Raw genomic sequence first — 13,397 nt, forward strand, 5'->3', positions numbered from 1 at the left:
TGCTCTATGATATGGTGGTACTTACTCGCTAATAGTCCCAAATCAATTGTTGATTTGAACTAGTGTCCGCAGAGAAAATAAACCATCACTAAAATTAGTTGCATTGGAAAGGTTTAAAATACTAGGGTTGAGTCAACCATCATATAAGGGTGGGCAGGTAGGGATATCCATGAAGTACCTGGCCACGCAGTCAATAGGCAGTATGGGGGATATTAGGTAAGTTACTCGAGACATTGTTTGAGTGTGACTTTCTATCTGTCAAAGTAGAAAGACACATGGCATGGCACAATGGGCTATGAGCTTGGTAGTTTTCCCTTATGTTGTTATTACACAATCAACACTCAATGCAACGTGGGAGTTGTGTTCGAACTTTTGGCTTATTATAGAGCCTTGTGCATCATTTAATGTAAGTGCTAAAATAGAATTGTATAAGCTTGTGTTACTAGTCAGTTAATTAAACATTTTCTTTTTACACATAATTTATGCATATGCTGAAACATAATTTTATAGAAGTTTTGTGAATCATTTAATGGAAATTCTTATTTGTCATTTATATATTTAGTCGAGTGGCAAAAGTACTATTATAAGGTAAAGTGTTTACAAAAATCAAAGTTGCATCAAGCCAATAGTTCTTTAAAAAGACATTTCCTTGAAAAAAAATTGAAAATAAGACATTCTTACCAGGGATTTTTAAAATATCTAAATAAACATTAATCTTTGAACATTTAAAAAAATAGTGAAGTTCTTTTACGGGCATCAATTCTGGCATATTTTCGTGTGTAGGGAAATTTGAATTCCAAGTGGTGAGCATTGGCAACATTTGGTTAAAATTATTTTTGTTTTCAAGAATACTTACCCTATGTCTACTCACTCATTCTGAGCTTATCATTGATTTGTGCGTGAACGAGGAGTTAATCTACGGACTTTGTTTCAAGAATTTGAACCAAAAGGTAATGCAATTGGAAGGGGAAAGTGATTTTATAAGTAACAAATATTGGAGTCAAAATGATGTTTTAGAAGCTACTAATCACTAAAATTTGATTTTAGATAATACAAATAGCAAAATTTGTATCAGTGTCTATGTATTCATCACATTGAGTGCTCTTGCTCTTGTTTAGAAAAGAGAGTATTGCAACACTTAGGTTCATTTGTTCTTTTTCTTTTTTTTATAATAGCGACTACATGATCAACACTTTAGAATATCTAAGTTAATCTATCATTGTAAATTTATAAAATGATTTAGGTTAATATTAAAAAAGGGCTATAAATATAAAAAATGCTTAGACTATTATTATTTTTATAATTTTAATTATATATTTTCAAAATTAATCATTCAATTATTTTATTTTATTTTTAAATTAAGTTTTTATTTTAATATTAAATTTTATGCTATGATATCAATGTTTGTGTATAATATATGGATTTATATGAAGTACGTCATATAAAAAATATAACACATATTTAACATTCTTTCACTTGTATTTTTTTGCATACATGGAATTATATGATTACATGATCAAAAGTCTAGGGTAGGAAAACCTATTGTTTCCCTACACCAAGAAAAATTTTTAGTGCTCACATACTTTCTTATTGAATTTACAACATTCTTCAAAGTGTTCGCCTTCACTAGTAGCACTTTCTTGTATTCAATCATATCTCTCAAAAAGTGATACTAAACATCAATATGCTTTGTCTTAGAGTAATAACTTAGGTTTTTTTGAAAGAAATATTGTCTTCTAACTATCACAATCTAACCTTACAACTTACTTTATAAGCTCAATACTTGAACACAATTTCTACAACCATATAAATTCCTTCCTTGCATAAGTGGCTGCCATGTATTCAACTTTTGCAAGTAAGGAAGCTGCCATGTATTTAACCTTTGTAGTTGAGAGAGAAACTACAAAGTGTCTCTAAATCATCCAACTAATTGCACCTCCAAAAAAGTTCAAAAAATTTAAACACATGACCACAAGTAGATCTTTTGTAATCCGAATATCCAACCGAGTATGTCATGTATATTCAACACTTTGTCTACTCTATATCTTCTTTGGTAGCAAATTCCATGATCTCTAGTGCCATGCAAATACTTGAAAAGTCTTTTTACAGTGGTCCAATACTCCTTCCCTAGTTTTAATATATACATGCTTAAAACTCCTAGTACATGTGCAGTGTTTAGTCTAATATATACTGCTGCATATATTAAACTACCGACAACACTAACATAATGAATATGGGACATTTCATCTTCCTCTTCCTATGTATTGGGGTATTAATCTACGGATAACCTTACACCTACAAGAATAAGGACCTTGACTAGTTTACATTTTTGCGTATTAAGCCTCTATAATATTGTCTCAACATATTTTGTCCTATTGAAGTAAAGTTCTTTGTTTGTTTGATCTCTTTATTTGCAACACCAATATCTTTCATGTCAAATTTAGAGGAAAATTAAGTTTTCACAGTCTCAATGATTTTTTTCTTGTTTCCAATTAGCAACATATCATCCACATACAAGAACACAAATAAAATGATCACCGACTAATTTAAAATAGACATGGGGATCAGCTTTGCTCCTTATCGAACTAATTCCCAATATATAGGTACTAAACTTTTGATACCACACCTATAGGCACAATACCATGAGCTACCAAATCCATGGGCCCGAAAGCCACCATCGTTGACCTAAAACAAGGTTTAGCATAATGTCTCATTCACCAAGGTTAAACTAACACGTTCCATCATAGATCCTCTTTTGTAAACATCTATATCATTATATTAAGATCAATAATAGAACAACATTTTGAATCAGATTATGTATGTCGATAAAATAACAATAAATGCTACACAAATATGCGATAGTGAATAATGTTATGAGCTTGCACATGGGTAAATTCATGACAATATGCCTTTGTTATTCTTTTCATTATGTGTCCATAAAAATAATGGACTACATACTATCACATCTTGACTTCAAGACATCTTACACTAATGATTGTTATGATATAATATGTATTTATATACATCAAGCCTATTTGCATTTTTTCCAGTCCTATATCTTATGTCTAATATAATGAATTAATGGTATCTAGTCTTTTCAATATGTCCACTTAGATGGATTTGGTCATGCTTCCCCACTTTATATTAAGTCTCCATAATTAATTATGTTGACCATAACTCCATTTTATCAAGCTAGATGTATGATTAAGTCGACACTACAACTTAATAGGTATTATTTGTCTATATAGTTTACAATTTTTAGTATAATCTAGGCCATATAACAAAATGATTAATAAAAAATTGTAACTTGTGTCTCAAATGCAACCTTGAACCATTAGAGGAAAAAAATCTTGGCAAAATACTCATCCATAAATGAAAAATACATGAAATCATAGATATAAATGTTTTTTATACAACCATGTACAATCACCAAATAAACTTCTCATTATACATTAGCTAACATGTACTTGATTTACTTCTAGACCCTCATACATATACAAATACTTTCTTTGTGTCGAGTCAATTGACACGCGCTGATGCAGGAGCATCTGACCCCCCTTAATTAAAGGAGGAATCCAAAGCGAAGAAGGAGGAGACGTGGACCATTGGAGCTAAACCGGGAAAATCTATTTAAAATAGAGCTAATTAGATGAACTTAATTAAATGTAATTTTCCATATGTATTCATATGTATGCATGTAGAAAGAATCAAGGGTTGTTGAGATATTTGCGATAGGAGATTAAGGAGAAGATTGATTGGATCCTTCTAAGTGATCCGATCCAATATTTCTTATATATCTATATATATATATATATATATATGATGAACCTGCATGTTCAATAGGGGGGACAAAGTGACAAATAGAACTGGTGTAAACCAGAGTGGTCAAAATGTAGTGAAGAGGAGCACTGTGACTAAGGCTAAAATGTTGTAGGATGTAATCGTATTGTGTATAGTGAATAGATTATGTGTTCTATGGATTTCCGCGTGACTGTGTATTATGTCCTTTTCAGTTTTTTTGTATAAGTGTGTGTGTGGTTTAAATCTCGTTTATAAGTGTGTTGATGGACCATCGATCACTGTAGGACCGATGGCGAACCAACGAAATATTGTAATATATGAATGTTCAGTGTTGCATTGTTGATCGACCATCAATCACTTAAGGATCGATGTCAATCCAATATTAAACAAATTATATATGGAGTGATAACAACGTTGTAACAGAGTATGGCAGAGAACTGTGTTTTAACACAGAAGTCCATCAAAAGCAAGCGAAATCAAGCCAAAGAGGAATGGATGGGTCAATACACAGGATTCGTTGGATCGATATGATCAACGGATAGGATCATATCGCTGAGAACAGAGTCAATTGATATCGCATCAGTGGAACCCTTTATGCATTATCGGAATCGGCCGTGGAGCGATTGCGATTGCGATGATGCGATAGATCATGGACCGTCGAATCGAGAGTTAGGATCGACGGTCGCGATCTAATCGCTGATCGCAAATCGGAGAGGCAAGCACAACGGATAGTGGGAATGCCGATTGCCGATGGGCGATACACTGATAGCCAATGAGTCAATCAGAGATCGGAGATAACGAAAGTCGGCGCAGCGTTGTTGGAAATATTAGAGGAGCAGACCCGGAGTTTTATAGTTGGGGCCGTATGTTTTTAAATTCCGGTCAAAGGGTTCGGAGCGGAATTTCTGCGTATTCCCGTGTGCATCCATGTATTTTTGAAGGGATGTGTTGCCGAGTTTCTAAGGCAAAGAGCGATAAACGCTTCCGATAAAATAATGGGTTCATAACCCATAGGTCCCAGGATCGAATTATTATAACTGGAGGCGAAATTGGTGTACCCCAATTTCGCACCCCATCATTTGGTATCAGAGCAGGGAAAGGGAAAGGGAAGAATATTTCCTACGAGAAGGAGGAAGAGTTTGCAAGCAGAAGGAGAATAGGTACAGTGGTTGAAGTATGGTGAGTTTATGGTCTTTACTATCGTGCAGATAGCGGCAGCGGAAGGTGAGAATACTTGCAGCGACCTAGAGCAAGGAGTGCTCAATTGGTTCCAGAGGAGAGAACCAGAAAGATGCCAAAAAACTAAGCTCAGAGGATAATTCTTGGTGAGGTATCGTGTAGCAGAGAACACTGTTACTTCAGAGGTTGGTTGCAGCTCACAGAAGATCATGAAAGCAGTTCCACTAAGAAGTGGGTAGAATCGCTAAGGGATAAAGAGAAGCATATGACCAGGAGGTCATAAATTTTTGTGCCTCGAGAGTCTGATGCAAGAGCATCTGACCCCCTTTAATTAAAGGAGGAATCCAAAGTGGAGAAGGAGGAGACATGGACCATCAGAGCTAAATTGGAAAAATCTATTTAAAACAGAGCTAATTAGATGGACTTAATTAAATGTGATTTGCCATATGTATTCATATGTGTGCATGTAGAGAGAATTAAGGGTTGTTGAGATATTTGCGATAGGATATTAAGGAGAATATTGATCGGATCCTTTTGAGTGATCCGATCCAATATATATTATATATATATGATGAACCTGCGTGTTCAATAGGGGGCACAGAGTGACAAATAGAACTAGTGTAAACCAGAGTGGTCAAAATGTAGTCGAGAGGAAAACTGTGACTAGGGCTTAAATGCCTTAGGATGTAATCGTATTGTGTATAGTGAATAGATTATGTGTTCTGTGGATTTCCGCGTGACTGTGTACTATGTCCTTTTCAGTTTTGTTGCATATATATGTGTTGATGGTTTATATCTCGTTTCTAAGTGTGTTAATCGACCATTGATCACTGTAAGATCAATGGCGATCCAACGAAATATTGTTATATATGAATGTTCAGTGTTGCATTGTTGATCGACCATCAATCACTTAAGGATCAATGGCGATCCAATATTAAACGAATTACGTATGGAGTGATAACAATGTTGTAACAAAGTATGGCAAAGAACTGTGTTTTAACATAGAAGTCCATCAAAAGCAAGTGAAATCAAGCCAAAGAGGAATGGATGGGTCAATACACAAGATCCGTTGGATAGATATGATCAACGGACATGATCATATCGCTGAGCACAGCGTCAATTAATATAACATCGGGAGAACCCTTTATGCATTTTCTAGAATCAGCGATGGAGCGATTGCGATTGCGATGATGCGATAGATCATGGACCATCGGATCGAGAGTCAGGATCGACGGTCGCAATCTAATCATTGATCACAAATTGGAGAGGCAAGCGCAGTAGATAGTGGGAATGTCGATTGCCGATAGACGATACACTGATAGCCAACGAGTTAATCGAAGATCGGAGATAATGAAGGTCGGCACAACGTTGTTGGAAATATTAGAGCAGACTCGACATTTTATAGTTGGGGCCATAATGTTTTTTAAGTCCGGTCAAAGGGTTCGGAGCGGAGTTTCTGTATATTCCAGTGTGCATCCATGTATTTTCGAAGGGATGTCTTTCCGAGTTTATAAGGCAAAAAGCAATAAACACTTCCGATAAAATAATGGGCTTATAACCCATAGGTCCCAGGATCGAATTATTATAACTGGAGGCAAAATTGGTGTACCCCAATTTCGCACCCCATCACAAGCACAGGGTTTTACCCTTTAAAGAAAAGGATACACAACATTTGGAAATTGTAAGGGCTTCTTTTATATGTGAACAATGCCAATCATTGAGAATTACATGGGAAAATGATGAGGTCCATTTTTTATTTATAGAAAGTGACAATCATTAAAAATCCTTTTATCTTGCATTTGTGTGGCACAAACTATATTAAACAAATTAAGGGAAAGGCATTTGAACCAAGGTATATCAATGACATAAGTCAACGCTTGATATGAATCTGGTGTATGTTAAGTGGGCAAGGGTTCAACATTACTCGACCTCAACATTATTTCATGTGCTTAATAAACCATGTGTCATCTAGTCAACTGGGTTTATCCCATGTTGTTGAGAGTAGTGATTGTTATCCTCCCCACCCAAGGTCAATTTCCGCATGTAACATGATGAGCTTTGTTGTAATGCCTATAACCTTTTTGTGGAGTCAAAGCAATACCTCAAGGTTGAAACATATATATTATTCATATGAAATATAAAGATATTTCTCATGAAAAAAAAACATGGCATCTAATATGTTGTCTTTTTATAGTCACATGAAACAATGCACTGAGTGTCCCCTTTGTCATTTGGCACATCACCAACCTTGTTAACACATAAACTAGGTCAATTGTGTAGCATGCCACGCCACAAAGTATCATTAATTAAATGCCATTGCATCAAATACCTTATTATATATCCTATCATTTATTTATATAGATGCCCACATGACACCAAATCAAATACATCTTAATGCCACATCATCATAATAGTAAATAGTAATGACTAAATTAAAAAAAACATTTCTTATCAATGATGAGTCTCTTAAACCAATGTGACCAAGACTTTTCATCAAGCCATCAAATTCTTTCTATATTTTATTATTTATATTTTAATTTAAACATCAAACAACTTAATATTCCTAGATTTGAAATATAATATCAAAGCTTATTCATCGCCTAATATTAAATACTAATGAATAGATGACAATGTAAAGAAGATAAATTAATAGATGACAATGTAAAGAAAATAAATTAAAAATAAGGAAGATGGAGATAAGTACTTTTTTCAGTATGTCATAACATTTAAGATTTTTTTTAGCTAAAACTTTCTTTATAATCAAATTTAGAAAATGATTCAAAGATGTGAGTTATGTTTTGTCTACTAGTCCATGACTTTTGAACATCCATGTTTTTAAGAACTTTTAAACCAAATTTGGAAAATGACACCATACCAAAATTAGCTGAAAGTTGGATGAAAGGTGAGGTGTTTCTAGTATTTTTTGTATGGTTGATAAAAGATTATTTTTCATTTGGCATTTAGATTTTTTTATAAATTGTACTTCAAATGTACTTGTAACAATTACACATGTTTCATTGTTTCCTGTACAGCATCACCTCTCGTTATGATCTAGAACAAAAGGACTATGCGCATACTTCGTGTATTCTTTGTTTATTCTTTGGGAAACCATGCAGGCCCACTTGGGAAGTGAACTGTCATTACTTGAAAGAGTGTTATCCGTTGAGTTTATTGGGAATCTCCAATACTATTACCATTGTGACAATGACCAAACATCAAGCGTATATTTTGGTATTAAGATATGATTTTAACATATTTCTAATGGGACAGAATATGATTGGATTGTGAAAAATCATTGAGACATCTGCAAGTTGAAGAAAGATGGACTCCAAAAACAATTTATCATATAAACAAGGTTATTCCAGAAACAAAATTATTCCCACCGCTAACATCATATAAAGATATTACAGAAGATAACTGCAGAGCAGCCGCTTACAAGCCAAGCCCATCAGTCTAAAGAGTGTGACATGCCACAAACACCTCTTTGAGTTTAAATTGTACCATAAACCCCACAATGGTGAGCCACAGCTAATGGAGAAGAAACCACTGGACCAAAGGTCTTTTTTGTATACATGGAAAAAGAATTAGTTGAGCCGCAGCTCAGTTGTGAAGACAAAGCAGGTTCAGACTGAATTCCTTTTTCATATAGCTGTCCATGTTTTTATCTACCCCTTAACTTCTGAACCTGCAACTCCAATATACTGTGACTAAACTCAACCACCCTTGAGCTGACTGAAGGAATTATGCAACATCACTGCATCTGTGGTAGAATGATGTCAAGAGTTTCCATACTGTAATGGACCCCCACTAGCTGAAGTACCAGATGTATAGTGAAAATCTTGTGAACCAGAACATCCTGCATCTAGACCCTCACCAACTTGCTTTCATTCTTGAGATATATCTAATGCATATTTCTTGGCTCTTTATCTAGTGCCTGCTTAGGGAGCAACAAAGAGAACTGCAGTCCAGTATTCGGATGTTTGCTAGTGTACAAAATATGGACTAGTGTACAAATATAGAACATAACTAACAATATGCAAAAATGACAACAGCTGACCCCATCACTTCTGCATCCTTTGCATATTTACAGGACACAAGAATTTTCTCAAAGTGAGAAGAAAGAAGAAGAAAATTAACTGCACATTTGACCTAGAACTAGACATATTAATGCAACGGAAGGCAACGGTGATCCTGTTCGTTCACTCCCTTTCCTTTTATCAATATTGCATGGCAGACTGCCCAGGATATCCTGAGTGGTGCATAGCTATAGAGGAATCAGGAATGATAGTTCTTGGAGAAAGGCCCACAAATCCTCTCTGCGTATACAGATTTAGAGGATAGTGAGGTGACAATAGAAGGTTACCATCTATTTGAGGTCCCAAAGAGTTTATTAGAGGTCCTCGTGAAATCTGAGATGGATATGTCAGACATGGTGAATGATTCATTTCTGCCTGTGTTGAGGGGGAATTAGTCTGCCTATTAGAAACGTGCAGTAAAGGAGAAGGCATCCTGTCTGTACCATGGACAGTGGTGATATCATGTATGCTGGATCTTCTCTTGTTTTTATTATCCGAACCAAGCCGAATGTAGTACTTTTGAGCATGGCTAGCCACTTGGGTTGGTGTCCTTGACACAACAAAGTTTCTAGAAATACTTCTCCAGTCGCCTTTGCCATACTTGCGAAGGCCCATCAAAAACTGCCTGAATCACATAAAGAAAAAGAAAAATAAGAATCTGTTTAGCCTGTGCTGATTTAGTGACAGGTTTTCACATAAAGTCCATCAACCAGTACTTAATGACTATTTTCAACAGGTAGTAACCTCAATTAAATGCTCTAGGTCAAGCAATAACATAAGTGATCATCAATTAAGGTCGCTCAGTATCATTCATTCTGCTATGAGGGAATTTGAAGACAAGATCTTCCTTTCAATTAATCATGTAGTTCTAGATGAAGAAGGATAGGCAACATAAATATGAAGGTATAGGGCACAGTTATTGATAATAACTTTAGAATCTAGATGCAAGCATGGAGCGTACATGGGTATTAACACAGTAACCATCATGAGGAATATATTAAAAACTAACAATTAAACAAGATGGAGTAAATGAAACCAAATCACAGTTAGACTGTCTCAACATCTAATTCTCTGGGTCAGCTTATTAAGCATATAATCTTCCAGTAATGCTTTTGAAATATACTGAAAATTAGATTACAGAATCAGTTGTTTTTATTGCCTGTTTGGTTTTCTTCGTTGAAAAAGAAACACAACAAAATAACAATTAAACTATCTCAAAATCTAATGCTCTGAGCAAGGTCAGCTTATTAAGGGTAAATTCTTCCATCAATACTTTAATTATACTGTTAATTAGTTTACACAATTTAGCTGCTTTAATTGCCTGTTTGATTTTCGTCATTAAAAAATAAACACAACAAATTAGCCTACGCACAGATTTCCTGCCCAGATAAGCTCATTAAAGGGTAAATTCAATAAATTAATTATGCTAAACTGAGCTTTTGGAATATGTGACATTCATACAGAAATCACAACCAGCTTTCCAAATGCCCAAACTTTAGTTAACAACATCTAAGACAGATTTTTCTATCACAACTGTAAATACTATACTTCTTAAAGAGCACAGAACTTATCAAATTCACAGTTTCCAACATTAGAGCAGTAAACTTAAGGGGCTTTTCAAGCAACGCAACTGCAACTATGTCATATTGCAACAATAAATATAAATATCTGATAAATGGAAGTGAGATTACTGATAAAAACAAAGATTCTCTTCAAACTTCCTTTGGAGTAGAGAAGAATACCTGTGCTCTTCTTCAGTCCAGGGAACACCCTTCTTTCTCTCCTGTTCAGATGCCTTTGTTGATGGTCCCCTCCCACCACTCCCAAATTGTTGCTTCAATCCGTGCAGAGCGCCTGATTTTTCTGCTAACCATTCAAGTGAACAGGAAGAGTTACTGTACGTGGGTAGGGCAACGCGGCCAGCTTCAATACAAGTAACATCTTCCACGAGATCTTCATAATGCTTTCTAACATCCGTAGCAGTTTTTCCAGGCAGCCTGGCTGCCACTTTCTCCCATCTGTCTGGGGTGTCTTTATCAAAATCAGCTAGAGCATTTTCAAAAATTTTGTTCTGTTGTACAGTCCAAACTGAACCAGATGAACTCAAACTTGACCCTTGGGAAGGCAAATCCATATCCCACATCGCACAGATCTTAAAATCCTGTAAGAAAGGATGGCAGAGGGTAAAACATTTGCAAGGAAAGAGGAAAAACCCATCAGCTATGTGTAAGAAAAATGATAATCAATTCCGTGAAAGCCAAACGCCTGAACTTGATCCAGTTCAGTATGTGGAAAAAAATCCACCTGATAAAACAGGGATCTAAAAATGAAACTGGAAAGTTAAAAATGTTTAAGAATCCGTTATTTAAACACACTTCATGAAATCAATTACCGAATTTTCTTCTGAAGAAAGTTGAACCAACCAAAAGATGACAGATACGACAGATAACACTATTTCAGAAATCAGAAAAACCGTGACCATCTTAAATTTCAATTCCGAGCTACACTTAACCAAAAGGAAAATGAAATTAAACAACAGGAATCGCAAATAGATAGGGAAAGTACGTCTGGTGACCCCAGAATACATAAACAATGTATTCCAGTCTCTTTGAATGAAAATTCCAGCTGAAAACAGCAAATTTTTGTGAAACGGAAACAGAATAATCGTAAATAGAGGAGGAATTGTCTAAAAATTACAGTCTGTGAATGATGAAACATCTTTTGGAAAATAAGTACAGACCCAACTACGAATTAGAGACCAAAAATCAGACAAGACCTCGACCAGCAGCAATACAGGGATTGGCGTGTACCTCCCAAGTCGGGTGCCAAATAACCATAGAGTTATGGTTGAACTCTGAGCTTCGCAAGCTCAAAATCAAAATAAAATCAAGGAAGAAGAAATGCGTTTGTAATCAACAATCTGCGACAAAAATTGACTTGAAGAAAAGCATTAGGTCTTGGTCCAAAAACTGCAACCAGATCCGAAAAACCCCACTGAAGCCCCAATCACAAACACCATCGAAATTCAAAAGTACCCAATAACACCAAAAGAAGGGAATTCAGCAACAGCTCAAACAAAGAACTACACCAAACAACAAGCTACAACAACCCAATTTGATGTACAATCCAAATCTTTACTAACTCAAGCAAATCCATTGCCATTGCTCACCATATAATCCATATTCCAGTTAATATGACAACACAACAATAAATTCAAGCTGCTTTGACACAAAACTCCACAGTTAAGCATGTTAAGCCTAAGGCAGCATAAACAAGGATGATCTAATAACAAGCAGTGCTGATCTATAAGCAGCACATTGACCATAAACAACCCAAAACAATAAGTACACCAATAATCATGGCTGGTAAAGAAAAAATGCCCTTAACCCACACTAAACAACCCTAAAAATTATCAATTCAAGCACCAAAATAGTGATTCGGAAACAGCCCAAATCATTAAAAGAAACCAAAACATCAAATCCGAACAAAACTAGAGTACCAAGTATCAATTTTTCTCCAAATCACATGCAAAAGTTTGAAGAACAACTAGAGTACCCGGTATCAATTTTTCCCCAAATCAAATGCAACGATTTCCAGAACGTGAGACCCAGAAGAAGCTTCAAACACCAGCTCTACCGGGGTAAATTCTCTGAGAATTCTCACCTTTGTCAGTGCTTATGCCGTTCTGGGCTTGTGGGCGCTTGCAATACTGGATTTAGTGAAATGGGGTTTTCTCATTGGTGGCTTTGTATAAGTGGGTACATGAAATATTTTTGGATCCGCTCGTCTTTTCCGCTGCTTTTTCCGCATGCTTTTTGGGCATTCTGGGCTGTGACCACTTCTACATTTTACTGCGCATCTTTTCACCTACAGAGTTAAAAAAAAAATCTCGTCCTCGTCAAAGTCCACTATAGACGGCGACTTTAACGGCGTTAGGCGCCGCCGTTAGGTAGTACCCCGCGGCTGAAGTGCCGACGGCACCAAGGAAGCAGCCGGCAGCCGGCGGCCGGCCGATTTAACGGCAGCGTTAGCCGCGGGTCTGAGGTCCGTCCCAAGTTGTTTGTTGCAACGTTGAGGCCTCTACCGTCCAAGGGTGGCTTAGAAAAATAATTTCACTTGTCTTTTTCTATTTGGAATATTAAATTAAAAAGCATTTACTTTCCAATAGTATATGAATTCTTCAATTTTTTTAATATTAATTTAATATGTTTTGGTGTTTGGTCAATTTTTTTATATTTCCCCCTCAAGGTTTGGAGGGCCAGTGTTTTCCACCTTCCCTCTCCTGTGCCCCTTGGTGCTCTGGTTGGAGTTGTCATATTTTACAGTTTGATAGATGTGTTG

General features: G+C 35.9%; 1 protein-coding gene across 3 annotated transcripts; it reads right to left on the minus strand.

The window, feature by feature from the left end:
- Positions 1-8,304: 8,304 nt before the first annotated feature.
- Positions 8,305-12,874, minus strand: LOC149149049 (transcription factor DIVARICATA-like). 3 transcript variants are annotated; one of them, XM_089438197.1, is made up of 3 exons: positions 12,720-12,874; positions 10,799-11,217; positions 8,305-9,681 (listed from the first exon to the last, which is right to left on the minus strand). In XM_089438197.1, exons 2-3 carry the CDS (start codon positions 11,197-11,199, stop codon positions 9,198-9,200), a joined length of 885 nt encoding a protein of 294 aa, XP_089294323.1. In that variant the 5' UTR covers positions 11,200-11,217; positions 12,720-12,874; the 3' UTR covers positions 8,305-9,197. The 3 variants fall into 3 exon arrangements, with proteins under 3 accessions (XP_089294323.1, XP_089294324.1, XP_089294322.1); XM_089438198.1 differs by having other exon boundaries at positions 12,612-12,874; XM_089438196.1 differs by lacking the exon at positions 12,720-12,874 and adding an exon at positions 12,226-12,584.
- Between the last annotated feature and the right edge of the window lie 523 nt (positions 12,875-13,397).

Source organism: Pinus tabuliformis, chromosome 9, assembly GCF_031772625.1.
Source record: "Pinus tabuliformis cultivar Carrire ecotype Pingquan chromosome 9, CPIR1, whole genome shotgun sequence".
Lineage (NCBI taxonomy): Eukaryota > Viridiplantae > Streptophyta > Pinopsida > Pinales > Pinaceae > Pinus > Pinus tabuliformis.